This window comes from Gouania willdenowi, chromosome 19, assembly GCF_900634775.1.
Source record: "Gouania willdenowi chromosome 19, fGouWil2.1, whole genome shotgun sequence".
Lineage (NCBI taxonomy): Eukaryota > Metazoa > Chordata > Actinopteri > Blenniiformes > Gobiesocidae > Gouania > Gouania willdenowi.
Window position 1 is genome coordinate 22,665,549 of NC_041062.1, and position 17,840 is coordinate 22,683,388.

Genomic DNA, 17,840 nt, shown 5'->3' on the forward strand with positions numbered 1-17,840 from the left:
AAATAAGAGAAGGTGACACAGCACCCAGGTTAAGTATAATGATGGTGGGCGTAAACAGGGAAGGAGTGAGTGGTTATACCTAAAACTGATAGTTGGAATCAACGTATCTAAGGTTAAAGGGTAACTAAACCCCAAACCCACTTTTTTCTGCTGAATACATACAGTCCCCTCCAAAAGTATTGGAACGGCAAGGTGAATTTCTTTGTTTTTGTTGTATACTGAAGACATTTGGGTTTCAGATTAAAACATTAATATAAGACAAAAGTTCAGAATTTCAGCTTTTATTTCATGGTATTTACATCTAGATGTTAAACAACTCTGGACAGAGCATCTTTTATATGAAACCACCCACTTTTCAAGTGAGCAAAAGTATTGGAACAGACATTATTAAATTAACTTAAAGTCAATAACATTAAATATATGGTGGCATAACCCTTACTTGTATTAACTGCATTAAGCCTGCGACCCACTGACTTCACCAAACTGTTGCATTCTTCATGTGAAATGCTTTTCCAGGCCTTTATTGCAGCTTCTTTCACTTCTTGTTTGTTTCTGGGGGTTTCTACCTTTAGTCTCCTCTTCAGGAGGTAAAACGTTCTAAAAACAAGAACTATTTCATGTTTAAGCAATCAATGTAAAATGCAACACCTCAGCGACATGTTCCAATACTTTTGCTCACTTGAAAAGTGGGTGGGTTCAAACAAAAGGTGCTCTGTCCTGAATCGTTAAACACATCTAGATGTACCATGATGTACCATGAATAAAATGTCAGTTACTGGCCTCTAAGCGTTGAACGCCACCTATTACAATTGAATTTTGCTATTGTCTGAGACCGATTATTTGGATTATTGTGCATCATCAACTTTCACTGTTGGTCCCGCCCCTCCTATTAAAGCTGAGGAAGGAGGATGGTTTCCTCCAATCACAGCCCTCGTTGAGCATTGATTGACAGTTTTAATGCAGAACTCCTCTCTTCAGCAAAGATGTTTGTGACTCTGTGCTACTATAAAGATCAGATTCTGCTCTAATCAGAGGGTTCATCAAGCTATGTGTGTGTAGATAAGTCATGTGTGTATTCTCGTCTGTTGGAATTAGTGTGTCCAGTAAAGAGTGGTGCTGGCAGTCGCTTGCAAGATAGATTATCAGGCTAAAAATTAAGATTTAATGCATTTAAAAAAGGAGTCCAACGTTACTCAAAGCAGGTTATTTTATTTATTATGTGAGATTTTGTGTTAGAATAAACATTTCTGTATCTGTCCACCGTTTAGAAAGACAAACTGCATGTAAATGTGTGATTTTCCCAAAATATGCATGTGAGGATATATTATTCAGTGCCAGATTGCAATTTCTGCTAAATTTCTAAGTAAATAAAATAAAAATATATATTTTTAAAACCTTATAACAACAACATTATTTCCATTTCTGAAGTAAACTTAATTTACCCAGTAATGAATTACCAGCTTTGAACAACTGTTCATTTCTCCTACAGATACATCTTTGTGTAAAGTGTCTATTTAAAGGCCAACATGTTTCCTATTACAGAGAGTTATATGTGAATGCTAAGGATAATGTTGCAGGAATGTTTGTCACTGTAATTGTTTAGGTAAAGTGTTTGGTAAAAAGATCTAGTGTGTTTATGTTGCAGCAGAAGTAAAGAGGATGAAATAATCTCTTGGTAAATATATATTTACATTGTCATTATTTCTGTATTTGAGGCTGTAGATGGAAATCTTTGTGTTCAGCTGTAATTTAAGATAGATTTGCTCACACATCATCTCATTTTAAGAAAGAAATCAGTTGGGTTTATTTTTAAAGACTGAGCTGATTTCTTTAGATTCAAACACAACCACAAAAGAATGAATAAAAAGGATTTTGCTGTTATTTTTAGCTGCAAACCCTTTTCACAGTTGACTAAAAATAGGTCAATTACTGAGTGTGTCAAAGACACTCTGAACACATCTGTACTCTTATCATTCCAACTGATGTCTTTCACCTCTCGTTTGCAAACTTTCATGCTGGATGTTGTCTTTCAATGACATTTTATCTTCTGATGCTCTAAAGTATCACTGCAGATGCATTCTGGGTCAGTGGAATTGTGCGCATCATGTAGCATTCACCTTTTCTGTTCTGGTATTAAGGATACATCACTTTTTTGTCTTATATAAGTACATACACAAAATTTGTGCTCTGCTTTTAACCCACTCCCAGTGGATTTGAACTGGTTTCAAGCCCACTTCTTTAACTATGAAGCCACTACTGCCCTTTAATCGATGTAATGTTAAATTAAAGAGGAATGTGGGCATCCCTAGTAAAGAAACATTGAATTAAAGATTTAGGATGTGTTGAATTAACTTAACTCTTGAAAGTGGTTCACTATTTACTAGGAATGTGAATCTTTGTGTCTCACGATTTGATTCCGATTCTTAGGGTCACAATTCGATTCAAATCGATTCTTGTTTTAACTGATTCTCGATTCAACCAATTCTTGATTCAAACGATTCTTGATTCAAAAATTGATACAATGCATAGTGTGTTAAGGCAAATTATGGCATCAAAAAATTATTGTTTGTATGAGATATTTTTCAATAAACTGATTCCAGTTATGAAATCACACAAAAGGCAAACTTAAGACAAAAGGTAACATTTATTCATGCTAAACAAATAAAAACTAATAACTGTTCAACAAATAACTTGCGTAAATGAAATTGCCTAAATAAAAGCTTAGGCCAGCTGCCCCTTTCTTCCAGAAGTAAGTCTCAACTCTCACTGACTACAAATACAAGTTCAAGGTATACAAAAAAAGGTGGCATAACAAAAAGAGTCGAGGGGGCCTGGGGTGGAGGTGGGTACTGCGGCCTCTCGTGTCTGCTGGGTTGGGCCCCTCAGCCTCTTAAGGCGCTGGGGCCCACCAGCTGACCCCCGTGACCCTGAACAGGAATGAGTGGGTCTGAAAATGAATGAATGAATGAATCTTATTTTGTTATTAATTTACATTTTTTCTTCTCTCCATCCCATTCTTTTCTGGGTGTATGCTGTTGGGTTATCACATTGTTGTTTGTCCCTGTCTTTTGTCTTGTATGTTGCAAAGAATAAAAAAGGAAAGATTTTATTTATTTATTTATTTATTTTCTTTAATCAATTTTTTAAGTTAATGAATCGATTCAGAGTCGTGGATGATTAGAATCGCGATTCTTATAAGACTCGATTTTTTTTCCCCCCACCTCTACTATTTACTCATATTCCACTATATATATAGTCAATATTTTTTATCAAAATAGCGATATAAATATAAATCTTGATATTTTTAACTCAGTCTTAGTAGAAAGACAATTTTGGGTTAAATTTGCTGATGCAAAATTCCACACAAGCACATTTATTGATAAACAGCTTCACAATAGAGGGTTTTCACGATGCGTCATCAACCCGGGAAGTCGCTATATTGGAGATACTCAGTAGATAAACAAAGCGCACGCACACAAGTAAATGCCAAATTTTGAGAGGAAATGGTGAAATATTGCCGTATTTTTGGCTGTACCAATCAGTCAGAGCGTGAAAACATTTTTATAGACTGTCAAAAGTTAGAATAAATCAGGGAGAACAATGTCTGCATTTTATAGTCAGTAGTTGACATGAGACTAGCTCACCGTTGTTGTACCAGTTGTTATTGGTGTTTATGCAAACACCACCTCCGGATTTCCCAGTGAGTTTGCTGCACTTGTCCGACCAAAAGAGTGTTAGCCCCTCAATGCTAACCGCCCCACCTGGAATAGATTTTTTTTTTTAAATATCTTAGTGGCATTATGCACAAAAGGTGCACTTAAATTTAGTGTTGTTTTGAAATGTCATCTTAATGACAACATGCACAAAAGGGCACTATTTGTTTTTAAAATATTGTAGTGGCATTATGTACAAAAAGTGCACTTTAATTTTGTGTTTTGAAATGCCATGTGAGTTGCATCCTGCACTAATGTCTTGTTTTGAAATGTCTCTGTGACAATTTTGCACAGAACGTGCACTTTCTGTTGACAATTTTATGTTTGAGCCACTCACTGTTTAATAAATACAGTTATGTCAACTTTGACTTAGTTGTGATATCCCCTTTTTTGCATGAAAGTTTAAAATTGGCATATATTAATGCAGTATGATCAAGAATGTTTTAATGTAGACATATAGAATCATCATACTGGTGTGATTTTGTGCATCAAAGTGTTAATTCAAGGGTAATGCAAAATATCGAGATATATATCGTGTATCGTGACATGGCCTAAAAATATCGCGGTATTTATAAAAGGCCATATCGCCCAGCCCTAGTTTCAGCCACGTTTCTGTAAGAAATATGGCGCAGCAGTCCCTCCTCTCCCGTCTTGCATTTAAATCCAGCTTCAGACAGTCCAGTTTGTTCTCCAGGGAGCAGATATTAGAAACCAGGGTGTACGGATGCGGCGTTCTGTGAGGATTAGCTTTTAGCTTGGTTGCTAGCCCTGCTCGTCATTTCCGCTCCTGCTTCCGATCACACTGCTTACGTCTCCTCCGCTGGCACGAGGCTACGCTGCTTCACACGCCGCTGGATGTAGCTGGCGTAGCAATCCAAGGCTCCATAGTAGGTCTAGAGTAGCCGTGTCTAATGGACTATAACTGTTTGATTTACCAAAATCAACATGCAGTGTTTACCTTTGAGTGCATCCAACATGGCCGCTCATCTGGATTACTGCCCCGAACGTGACATCGGTGAAAACCCTCTATATGGTGAAACAGGAAACTGCTATTTTGGAGCGGCTCAAACCGTTTCTCTGCATACATCACCCAGAATTCCTGGGTTCTGGGTCAGGGGTTGTTTCCGGGTTTTTACATTGATTACATCTCTATCGTGATATGCTGTATATCGTTCTCGTTTTATTGCCCATGTCTAATTTTACTACAAAAAAAAATGTAAAATAAAAATATATCATTGTAAACGATATTGTGAAGTTTGATATCGCAAAACAGAAAACTCGATGTATCTTGAATCTCGATATATTGCCCAGGCCTACTTGACAACAATCTCCAAAACAAAGAAATGCTATATGGGTAATTTTATGTCATTTCAACAATTTCTCAGGACATCCCATGCACTTCGGTCTCGAAAATTGACATTTTTACCAATTCTGTAATAATTCAAATGACACACTGTACATTTTTAGTTTGATTGGATAAATACTTTTTGAGATATGGACAATTTAGGGAGGGTGGTTTGTGTCCTTATTTTTCTTCCATTTTCAGCTTTCAATATCTCAGGAACGACGTCACATAGGAAACTGAAAATGAGATACTAATACTGCTCCACCTACTCTCTTATATAATATACATCATATCTGGTGGACATGCCAGCCCCTCAAAATTGGCAAAAAGTTTGTCTGGGTTTGGGGCTGGATTATGTTTGGGCCTTCAGTAAACAATTGAGCATATGCCTCAGCTCCCTGTAATTTGATCAGATTTGAGCTATGAACATAGACTGTTCACATCACTGATTAGTCACATATACTGTATGCATTGGCTATTGGGTGACTATTTCCTTCATTAGCCTATAACTATGTTGGAATGTAAAAATAATCTGACCTCTGATTTAATTGATAGTGTAAAGGTTTCATTTTATTTTGGACCCCAACTTTGGGTTATTTCACCACTCGCTGATATTGAAAATCCTTTATATGAGATCATTGTAGCTTGCCTCTCTGTCTTATCATCATTTATTGTTAGTTTTTTTAGCCAACACCAAGTATGTAAACCAAACTGAAATATTACTCACTGTCACCTAAACCATGACCGACACAGACTGATAACGGACAGGCTGGAGACGTCAGGATAAATATTGAAAAATAAAAGCAAAACCCAGAACACATTTACGATTCTTTAGAATTACGTACTGTCAGTGTAATAATACTATAATATTTATTTTGCTTAAAATGTATAATCCTACACATATATCTCCTTCTTCAGTCAGCTTCTATTACTTTAAACATCTCTGTTTTTTTGGAAAATGATGTCAGATTAGAATTGGATATTGTTTACTATCCACTTTGTATTGTGGATAGAAAACTAAAACACAAACTAATTTGGAGAACATTCTCAGTGCTGGTAAAATTCACTCCAACCTGGTGGAAGCCACAGTTCTCCACCTGCAGGATTGTGAACTTAGAAGTTTGAGAAAAAAGTCAGAGCATCTCAAACCACCGGTGCAGCACCACCACCTAGTGGTTGGTAGGTGCAAACACTGAAACTGATCTAAAGTGAAACTCCTGTGAAGCAATCATGGCCAATATATTATCCTTTTCATTTTAATGTTTTTTTTTTTTTTCAACAACTTTTTCTGTTTTTAATTAATCTGAATATTTGATTTCTCTTTGTATATTTTCAGTTTGTTTGTGCAAAGCTTCATTGACTTTCAGTCAGAAGTCATAATAACACTGTGTGTGTAGAGCTTGATGATTTAACATCTGATTGGTTAAAGTTATAATGTGGCTGTTTTTCATACCTGTCAAATATCCCGTTTTGGTCGGGAAACTCCCATATTTTACCCCTCTTTCCCGCCATCTTCCTGTATTAATCCCGTATTTGAATGTAATAATAATAATAATAATAATAATTAAAAGATGCCTTACTAAACTGAACACCGTCACGAACCTCGCGAGAACTTCCACCTGAAATGGTCTGGGTTGAAGTTCTTGCAAGATTAGTGCTGACAGCAGCAACAAACCTGGAAACAACTCAGAACAGAGATGATGAATGAAGACGTTCTGGCAAAAAAAAAACAAAGAACTGGTGTAAAAACATTGTCAAATGTAACATATAGTTTATCTTCATAAAGACCATCAGGATGTGACACAGTTACACGTTCTGTTAGATTAATAACTGAGATTTTAACGTTTACCACAGTGGAAGAACCATGTAAGTCACCATGAAAAATCAGCCAATCACAAGCTCTACAAATATACACTGCTTTAAAAAAAGTGTTAAATAATGTAAAGTCTGAAATAAATGTATCTAATAAGTCATTAGTGAATACCAGAGAACCACATGAGTGAGCATGAGAAATTATAATAAAATATATAATGAAAATAAAATGTTAATGTCTAACTTAAAGACAAGCAATGTTAAATTAACAGTAAATATACAACGTGTTGACTTGTATATAAACTGTAAGTAAATTAAATAAACACGTGCTTCATATACACATTTGTTTTTATTTAGGCTGTTTTATAATTTAGGAATTAGGGCTGGGAGATATATGGAGATTCAAGATGTATCGAGTTTTCTATTTTGGCGATATAGAAAACTATAATATTGCATATATCATATAAATCAAAATATTAGTTTTAGGAGTCACTGCTTTTACTTTTCAGAACAACATGTAAAGCTCAGTTAGATGATTAATGAGTGTCACATATTGATCAGCTGTTTGTTAATAAATGTCACTTTGTAGCATTTTGCATCAGCAAATTTAACCCAGAATTGTCTTTTTGGTCAGACTTTATTTGATAAAATTATCTATATTTATATCATATATCACCATTTTGAGAAAATATATTTAGATATGAGTTTTAGTCCATATCACCAGCCCTAGTAGGAATGTTTACAGCATTTCAATGTTAATAAAAAAAAGGTTGACCTACTAGATTCTAGTCACATAATTGTATTTAGGAAGTGGTTGACAAGTGACTATTTTAGATTTCTTGTACACTTGTCTTAAAATATAAGTGATACTGGAGCTTGGTTGGGTGGGTGGGACGGCTGGTAGTGGGCTTGACAGGTATGCTGCTTTTAGAGAATCTGAATCAGTTTTCTTACCAAGTATATTGTAGCTTTTACACAATGTGAGGAATCTGTTTTTGTGGAATGGTGCAACATTACATATAGAGAAGATAGACAAGACTAAAGATAGCAAAATGAAATACGTAGTTTATATTATATTATTTTTATTATGATTACTATTATTAAGAAAAACAAAAGAGAAAAACAACATTTTAAGCCTGCACTGTTGATTCTGAAAGCCTACACACGCGATGGATAAAATATGATTGAACAGACTGTTTGGATAAATTTCATACATAATATTAAAAACTTAGGTCAGTGAATCTGATGCTGTGTTACCTTCACTTGAGAGCTGTAATGAGTTCATACAGCAGCTTTATTCAGACATAGGCAACGGTTACATGATGTTTTTAATTAGTAGACAACCGTGTGCATAATCTAGCATTAGTTTGTATTGGGCTGCCGTAAAGCAGGGTTGGAGGCAGGGGAAGTTGCTGGCCAGAGACAGCAGGGGGGATAAAAGACCCCCAATCACTCCATAAACACTTGTAATACCCTCACAGGGTCTTTGAGAAGGAAGGTGAAAAAGTTACTTAATTCTGTTTTAACAATGTTTAAAAGTTCATCCCTGAAAGATCCATAACATGTTTAAAGAAATGAAGTCGTGATTGGATCTAAAAGACATGTGGTGGGTTTTACTATGGAGACCCACGCGTCATGTACCCTGATGAAAAGCCTGTTTCATTTGCTGTTGTCTGTGTGTGTAATATGTTCTTGTGAATGTGTTTATGTATTATTTGTTTATGCTTTCGTCCATCCACTCTTTTCAATATATCCATATCTTCCATATCTTATTAAATAAATCCCACATGCTTCGGGCAGCCTTCTTAGATTATGTCGTCACCAGCACGTCATCAAGACAAAATGAGCATGTGCACAATGACTGGAATTAATTTAAAGCAGAATTTAGCATGTGGAATTATGACATCACATTACACTCTTATCTTAAAACAGTGTACTCTTCCCTAGCCCTTCCATTTCCTACCTTGAGTCTCTCTTCCCTGTTCCCTTCCCCCTCACCAAGGTGTAACACTGTCCTCTCTTTTTATATCCTCCCTGTAATAAAGTGTTTCTTACCATTCCTTAGGGAGGGCTGGTGCTGGTCATAATTATGCAATAAAATGAATACATTTTCATTCGGAATTAGGTGTTTACAAGGTCAGTTTAAAGAGCTTCATCATGACCAACAGGCCAACAGTGTCAGACATCAGTCATCTTGTTGAAAAGCACAACGAGTAGTAATCAAAGTTTCTCTCTCACATGGAGACGGATGGCTTTCTTTTAATTCATGTTGCCCAGGATTTAGACAGCATTGTTTTCTTTATTTTAAAGGGTTCATAGACTGAGACAATAGAAGGTTTTTTTTGTTTTTTTACCATCACACTTCTGTCAAACACTTTTCCAAAGGCCCATGTGAAGAGCCTGGGATTGTGGCTGACAGCTCTCTATTATCCCGCATTGTTGTTCTTCCTACACATTCTCTTATGCCACCCTCACCGCTCATCCTCCCCAAACTGAAGCACGCACTTAGAACATTTAGAAGTTATCAGCTTATATAACTCAAGTGACTAACTGTGGGCTGAGTGATGCTGATGATGTATTATCTGTTATTTTTTAAGGTAAGTTTTCTTTTTTTTGCATTCTTACAGAAGTGACTGCTTTAAAAGTCTTATTCAGGTCAGAAAGGAGATGCTTCATGGGTTAAGGGGAATGTCATGACAAAGCATTCAGAAAGCATCATTTTCTTTTTAATAATGTTCCCTCTTTTTAAGAAAACGACATCTGTTTTTTGGAAATCATCAATCTTCCAAATACTGTTAAAAATGAGTTGAAATTCATATGAATTGGAAGGAAAAGTGGATAGGAACAGAGATAGAAGGGACTATTCAGACGCAGCCTAAAGGCTCAAACATACTCGGGCGGACTCTGCACAGACTGTCCACTCTCCTCGCGCGGGTGTTCGCCCGAGTATGTTTGGAGAGCTCTTATTCTCTGCTTCATTGTCTATTACCAAACCACAGAGTTAGAAATGTCGCCCCCTGCGGTCTGTTTTTATCCTCTTTAGGTAAACAAAAGAGGGTTACATCAGCATCTTTAACTTTTCCTGAACCAAAAGCGGTACAAGTTGTCATTTGGAATGAAAAATCTGCTAAATGATCTAAAAATCAGGCTGAATGCTTCACTCCAATTGAAAACAATGGAATGTTCACAGGCAGTGAGGCCGTGTGACATCATCAATCATGTGATTTCAATATGAAGGAACACAGGCTCTATTACTGTAAAGCAGGGGTCACCAACATGGTGCCCGTGGGCACCAGGTAGCCCGCATGGACCATGTGAGGGGCCCTCAGGAGCTAGTCACCAATGAGCTCCATCTAAAATTTGATTTACTTTCCAGGATTCAAACTCACAAATATAAATGATATGAGATGTAGTTACTACTTAGTAAAGTTAAAAACTGCAGATAAAGTGATCTTTAAAAGTTAATTTTCACTGAAACATTGTAACAAATGTTTTTAAGTGTTGCGGATCTAGTGTATAGTTGTAGGTGGATTTTCTATAAATTTTTAGGTGGATTTTCTATAAATTTTTATGAAAATGAAACAATTGCATACATTCGGAGAAATAAAGCGTCAACATTTCCTACCTTTTAAGTTACTGCTAGCCTTCCTTGTTATTTTACTCTCTATTGAAAGTGAAACTGTGAAAATATAGTATTTAAGAAGTGCTTTTCTAATTGGTAGCCCTTGGGACCATGCAGTACCTATGAAGTAGCTCACAGTTTCAGAAAGGTTGGTGACCCCTGCTGTAAAGTAATCCTATTTTTAAAAGTTAATAATATAAATATGGTGCAATAATAAGTACATTTCAAAGATTATAGGCCTTTAGAGGATCTTTTAAACACTGTTCACATGTTTCAAAGACTTCACTTTATTAATTGTCATTCAAATTCAAAGAAGTCATTAATGATAAATAAAAATAGGCGTAGGCGTTAGCATGTCGTTCCTCATCGTTGTCATGTAGCCATTCACCCTCCAACTGGAGGAACAGAGAATGAGGGCAGAACAGACGCATCCACTCCTCTGACTCACACATCACATTATGTTATTTCTGTTCTGGCTTCTGTCCTCTTTTAGTTTGAGTTCTTTACACTCACTAAAACAATGTCAAGAATGCACTGCAGGAATTAACTCATCACATATTTAGAGACATGTCACCAGTAAAGATTTATTTATATGTTTTTTAAACACAATACTCAGTAAAAGCAATCATGCACATTTAGAATACTCTCCACAATTATTGTTTGGTTTAAAAAAGAAAGTCAGATGGAGAGAATTAAAATCAAGCTCAGGAGAGAAGTAGTAGTACTAGAGCAGAGATGGGAAACTTTTATCACAGTTGCACTGTTGTCTTTATTCTTTATTTAGAATAAAGACAAACCTTAATACGGGAAAGGACAAAGGGTTTTATTATGAATTTGTATATTTCACTGTCATGTTTGTATACCTTTGTTGTTTGTATACAAACACTGTCATGTTTGTATACCTTTGTTGTTTGTATACAAACACTGTCATGTTTGTATACCTTTGTTGTTTGTATACAAACACTGTCATGTTTGTATACCTTTGTTGTTTGTATTTTTAAAGCTTTCGTTTGAAATTTTCCACTCTCTCTCTCTCTCAAGTAGCACCATCGCGTACCCCTAGGAGTACATGTATATTTATTATACCAGTCCTGCAGTGAGAGACAGAATCACAGCCATTCTGAATCCTACCCAGGACACTATGTAAAGCCTGCACAGGTCACCAGTCCACTGCAGGCTTAACAGATGCGTACATTCACTCCTACAGTCAATTTGGAGATTTCTGTGAACCTAACATACCAATCAATGAACTGTGGGGAGGAATTGAAGTATTTTTTATTTTGCATGTTCTCCTTGGATGAGAGGAAAGCTACACACACAATAGTCAAAGGGTAGAGGTTTAAAAACAATGTCTATTTACTCTTTTTTGCATTGCAGCAAAAAAACTTGGCTTACACACTATTCTAATATAATAGTGAGGAAAAGCATCCAAAGTAGTAATAAGAATAGAGCACTAATAAGCACAACTTTACTGGAGCTGGGTAACAAGTAACATACGTACCTGCATGGTACAAGATAATAAATATCCCATCAATAATATTTGCATTTCCTGAAGACAATGCAAGTGAGGATGCAGGTGCTAGCCTGCATCATTGAACGCTGCATTAGCTAGATTTAGCCTATCATTAGCATTAGCTAGATTTAGCCTAGCATTGGCATTAGCCTAGCATTATCATTAGCATTAGCCTAGTAATAGCATTAGTCTAGCATTAGCATTAGCCTAGTAATAGCATTAGCCTGCCATTAGCATTAACCCAGCATTAGCATCAGCCTAACATAGTATAGTATATAGTATAGTATAGCATTAGCATTAACCTGGCACTGGATGAGCATTTGCCTAGCATTAGCACTAACCTAGTGTTAGCCTAGCCACTGAACCCTCTGTGCAGAAGATATGATGAAAAAGCCCATACATAGCAGAATTACCAGAAATTATCTGAACGTTTTGACACCAATATTAACTATAAGAAAGTATACGGATAACAAGTGAGGATACCGCTTACATCCTCACTAATAATATAGTAAATACAGCAACAATACATTATAGTATTTGTTTAATTTAGATTTTACAATAAAGGGAAGTAAAGGAGAAGTAAACTAGAAAATGACAGAACAGAAATGTAAAAGGTAAGAGGAGGACACAACAATGAAAGCACGTTGAAGGCTGATAAAATGATGTTTGTATAACTGTCATCCTATTTTAGCATCTCCTCCCTCAGCTGCACTATCTCTCCTCTCACTGCTACGCTGCTCAGCTGTGTTCAGGTGTCACACACATACACACACAGTTCACCTGCTGTGGCCTGAACACAGGCTGGTTTGTAAATGTCACACTGTACAACACACTACAAACTCAAGTATAAACTGTTTCCTATGAAATTAATTATTATGATTAGTATGGTGACCATTCCCACTGAAGTATACTTCCAAGATTCCCAAGATGCATTTGGAACCCACAACAACAAAAGCCTGAAGCACACTGAGGCTAAATATCTCTGTTGATTCTCCACCTTTGAAAGTTATAAAAACATTTTAAGTGAGAAAGTGACTAAGTAGAATATCAACATGTGCCCTGGTGGGGAGTGTACGTCATCAGGTTGCACTACATCTAGCTGGCATATTGATGTAGGCATGCTGCATTAGAAAACGTGCTGGGAATCAGTCCAGCTCTCCACGGGGATGTTTCCTTATTTGTGGCTCAATGGGTCAGGGCAGTTAAAAGAAAAATCATCACAACATTAGGCAGGAATGCCTGAATCGTGTGTACAGGCTCCTAGTTATATAATGAAGCCCCAGTCTGACCTCTTGTCATTCCCACATTTATTTTTAATAGAAGGCTCCTCCGCAACATAGTGAGAAATAAATACTTTACGTGCATGTTGAACTTGTGTTGCACCACTTTTTGCTTTGGCATTTCTCTCCATCACTGCTTCTTTCACAGTTTTCAGCATTTGTGCAACCTGAACACCAACAACAGCATCAGCTAGAAGGTAGTGAGTCTAAAAGGAGATGACAGGGAGATCCAACACACACACACACTACTCTACCAATGGGCTGAACCGTGAGGCTAAAGGATGAGTGGAATGTGACTGAGAGAGAGAGAAAGAGAGAGAGAGTGCAGGGATGTCAGCAAATAGACCCAAAGGGAGAGAGAGAAAAAGCAAAAAGTGAGGCAGAGCAGGGTTGAGTGGAGGGAGGACTATACTTAGCAGTGAAGAGAGGCAGCCACAGCCAACACTGCACTATGGTGCCATCATGGTGGGGGACACAGTGGATGAAGCTCATGATCACTGTGGAATTTTTACCTTGGACAACAGTGAGCCTTCTCAGGTCAAGTGGGCAATGAATGGAGTTATTTGGGCCAGGATGGATTTGAAAGAGAAGCTGATCTACACATCTGAAGATAAGCACAATGTCAATGAAATTGATACTTTCTTTTTTTTGCATTTGGACTGTTCAGATGAGACAGTTACTTCTGTTTACTACTGGTAACGCAGGAACCAGGAATGTTTTTAGCCTACAGGGAAATGAACTTCTCATCTCTATAAGTGAATTGAATTTCCTCGCTGTAGATCTCAAACCCTTAAGAAAGACGAAGACTAAGTCAAGAAAGAATAGTGGGAGACGTCACTTTGATAATGGTAAATGGTAAATGGACTTGATTTTATATAGCGCTTTATCCCCACACTGAAGCAGTCTCAAAGCGCTTCACATAACAGCTCATTCACCCATTCACTCTCACATTCACACACCAGTGGGACAGGACTGCCATGCAAGGCGCTAGTCGACCACTGGGAGCAACTTAGGGTTCAGTGTCTTGCCCAGGGACACTTCGACACATAGTCAGGTACTGGGATCGAACCCCCAACCTCTCGATCAGAGGACGACCCACTACCACCTGAGCCACGGTCGAGAAATTAGAGAAATTAGATCCTAATGTCTGTGAACGGTTCTGCTTCAATCCAATGTTGTCTTGCTCTGTGAACATGCATAAAAGATGAAGCTCAAGCTCAACCCAAACATACTAAGGACTTTTTGCACTTGATTGTGGAAAGGTCATCAGATATCTTAGTTTTTTGGATTTCTCGCCTTAAAAGCAGTTGTGTGCTTTAAAGCAGCACTTGCTGCAGAGACGGTACATGATCACGCTGATGTTTTGGGGCTATGCTGAGAGTGTCAGGTGTTGCACCAGCTCCATTGGGCCACGAGTGGCATTTTCAGTGTTCCGTTGGTGTGGACTGTAGCGATGCTGAACCTCGCTGTATCTGGCTGGCAGTTCTAAGGAGTATTTCACCGTGCTCTTCTCCTCGTCCGACACACATCACATCTCCAAGACGACGGGGATCACGGAGAGTTTTACAACGTCAGCGTTTGTCCTCGGTAGGTTGACATTACTCTTTGGAGATACTTCTAACTTTTGATTCAACACTGACATGAAATCAAAACAGTAAATAATTGCCTTTAGCAAACTGTAATACCTGTACCTGGAATAATAGTCCTGGATACAATTTTTTACTTGGAGTGTTGAAAAAACACTCAAAGTATTGAAACGTTATTAGTAACTTGATAACTTCTATAAAGCGTTATTAACTGTTATTGTGTTTTCACATGGTTACTGGTACTTGAAAAAACATCATACGTCTAAACTTTTTTCTTATATGGACAAATTGATGAAAGTCTTGGAACTAGGCCTGGGCAATTTATCGAGATACAAGATATCAATCAATCAATCTCAATCAATCATTTATTTGTATAGCGCCAAATCATAACCAATGGTATCTCAAGACACTTTACAGTAGAGCAGTCTTAAGGACGGACTCTTCATTTTATGGATACACACATATGCATATATACGTGTATACACATACATATGTATCCCACACCCAACATGAATTCATCATGGCGGCAAGGAAAACCTTCTGTTAAGCAGCAGGAACCTTGTGTGGATCCCATTCCTATGATGAACAGCCATCCACGTTATGCTGTGTTGGGTGTGTGCAGAGGAAAGGGTGGAGACAGAGTTGTTGAGACTCTGTAACTCCACACTAAGGATCCCACGGACCTGCAAGACAAAAGCCAGAAGGAGTACAGGAGCAAACACACAAGGGAAGAAGAAGACAGAGTGTTCGCGAGAGGAATGGGACCCTCTCCGGTCCCTCTCTAACCTAAATGACTTCTCTCTTAACGCCCTCTCCAACCTCTCTTCAACCGAACATGCCAGACCCCCCCCGGCAGTCTATGCCTATTGCATCTTAACTATGAGCTATGAGCAGGTTCCTAACTAAAAGCTTTACCAAAGAGGAATGTTTTGAGCCTAACCTTAAAGGTAGAGAGGGTGTCTGCTCCCTGAACCGTGGTTGGTAGATGGTTCCAGAGAAGTGGGGCCTGATACCTGAAAGCTCTTCCTCCTATACTACTTCTAGAGACAAATGGAACAATGAGTAGGCCAGCATTTTGAGAGCGTAGTGTTCTGGGGGGGATTGTATGGCACTACAAGCTCCTTGAGATAGACTGGTGCCTGTCCATTTAGGGCTTTATAAGTGAGAAGAAGAATCTTGAATTCTATTCTATATTTTATGGGAAGCCAATGCAGAGAGGCTAATACAGGAGTAATGTGATCTCTTCTCCTAGTTTTAGTCAGTACACGTGCTGCAGCATTTTGAACCAGCTGAAGTGTCTTAAGCGACTTGCTTGGGCAGCCTGCTAAAAGAGAATTACAATAATCCAGTCGAGAGGTAACAAAAGCGTGGACTAGCTTTTCGGCGTCGCTCTGAGACAGGATAGATTTGATTATAGGATTGATATATAGAGAGTTCTATTATGGCGTTATAAAAGCCCTGATTATGGGCGTTACTGCTGTAGCAGTAAGACATGCCCACAACTAAGTTGTAGACACACGTCCGCGCACGCACAGAGACAGACGGGAATACACTCATGATGTGTCTGTACACACACACACAGCTTGATGAACCCTGATTAGCGCAGAATCTGTTCTTTATAGAAGCACAGAGTCAAAAACATCACTGCTAACAGCGGGCTGTTTCACACGGGACGTAGTGGACTTCCTCATTGAGGCTGTCAATCACTGCTCACTGAAGGCTGTGATTGGAGGAAACCCTCCTCCCTCCTCTCAGATTTTATAGGCCAACAGTGAAAGTCGATGACGCAGGGCAATCCAAAGAATCCATTTCAGCGTATAGCAAAATTCAATTGGAATAGCAGCGTTCAACCCTTAGAGGCCAGTAACTCTGACATTTTACAACTACATACGCAAAATTGAAATACTTTTACTAAAATGTGAAGAGTGGGACTAAGATTTATAAACAGCACTACTTGACATTCATCTGAAAAAGTGTTTTTGGGGTTTATTTACTCTTTAACAGTATATTTTTATTTAATAGCTTATTTTGTATTAAAATACTTGTTTTAGGAGTGGCTGCTTTTGCTACTTCTCAGAACAGCATGAAAAGCACAGTTCAATGAATTGAAGTGAAGCTGAGTGTGTCCTAACCAGAACCTCCCTTAAAACCACAACCATTGTCCCCCTCCCAAAGAAGAGCCCCCCCACCTGTTTGAATGACTACAGGCCAGTAACACTCCAATATATAATGAAGTGCTTCGAGAGAGTGGTGCTGACCCACATTCAAAACAGCTTACTGGACACATTGGACCCCCTACAGTATGCATCCCTCTCTCACCTGGAGAGTAAAGACTACTATATCAGGATGCTCTTTATCGACTACAGCTTAGCCTTCAACACGGTCATTCCTCACACACTCACTTAAAAAGTGTTTTCCTTCAGACTTCCTTCCACCCTCTGTGATTGGCTGCTGGACTTTTTGACTGACAGGCCCCAGTCTGTCAGGATTGGGATCAAGACCTTAGCCAGCATTTGCATTAATGTTGGCACCCCACAGGACTGTGTTCTCAGCCCCGTCCTCTACACCCTGTTCAGTCACGACTGTCACCTCCCACAAGGACAACACCATCCTGAAGTTTGCAGAAGACACCGTGGTGATAGGATGTATTACTGGTGGAGACAAAGCGGCCTACAGGAGGGAGCTGGCCAGTCTGATGACATGGTGTGAGGACAACAACCCCACCCTCAACACGGAAAGGACCAAGGAGATGATAGTGGACATGAGGAAGGAGAGGAGCTCTCATCAACCACTGTCTATCCAGGTGAGCAGTATAAAATACCTGGGGGTCCACGTCAGTGAGGACTTCACCTGGTCCCTCAACACCACACAACTGGTGAAGAAGGCTCAACAGCGGTTGTAATTCCTGAGGAGGCTGAGAAATTTTTACATGCCACCAAAAGTCCTCACCAACTTCTACAGCTGCATCG

At 38.4% G+C, this 17,840-nt stretch overlaps 1 protein-coding gene across 8 annotated transcripts in view; it reads left to right on the forward strand.

Moving 5' to 3' along the window:
• Window positions 1-17,840, forward strand: part of LOC114481167 (rho GTPase-activating protein 23-like) — a 109,943-nt gene that overhangs the window by 50,083 nt on the left and 42,020 nt on the right. For 3 of the 8 annotated variants that reach the window (XM_028475686.1, XM_028475688.1, XM_028475689.1), the window contains exon 1: window positions 14,504-14,872. The exons of 1 other annotated variant lie outside the window; for it this stretch is intronic. In XM_028475686.1, the coding sequence (XP_028331487.1) occupies window positions 14,657-14,872 (216 nt within the window). In that variant the 5' untranslated portion in view covers window positions 14,504-14,656. Of the gene's footprint in view, window positions 1-14,498; window positions 14,873-17,840 lie in introns of those variants that run through there. 4 more of the 8 variants (XM_028475692.1, XM_028475693.1, XM_028475685.1 and 1 more) reach the window with 2 other exon arrangements.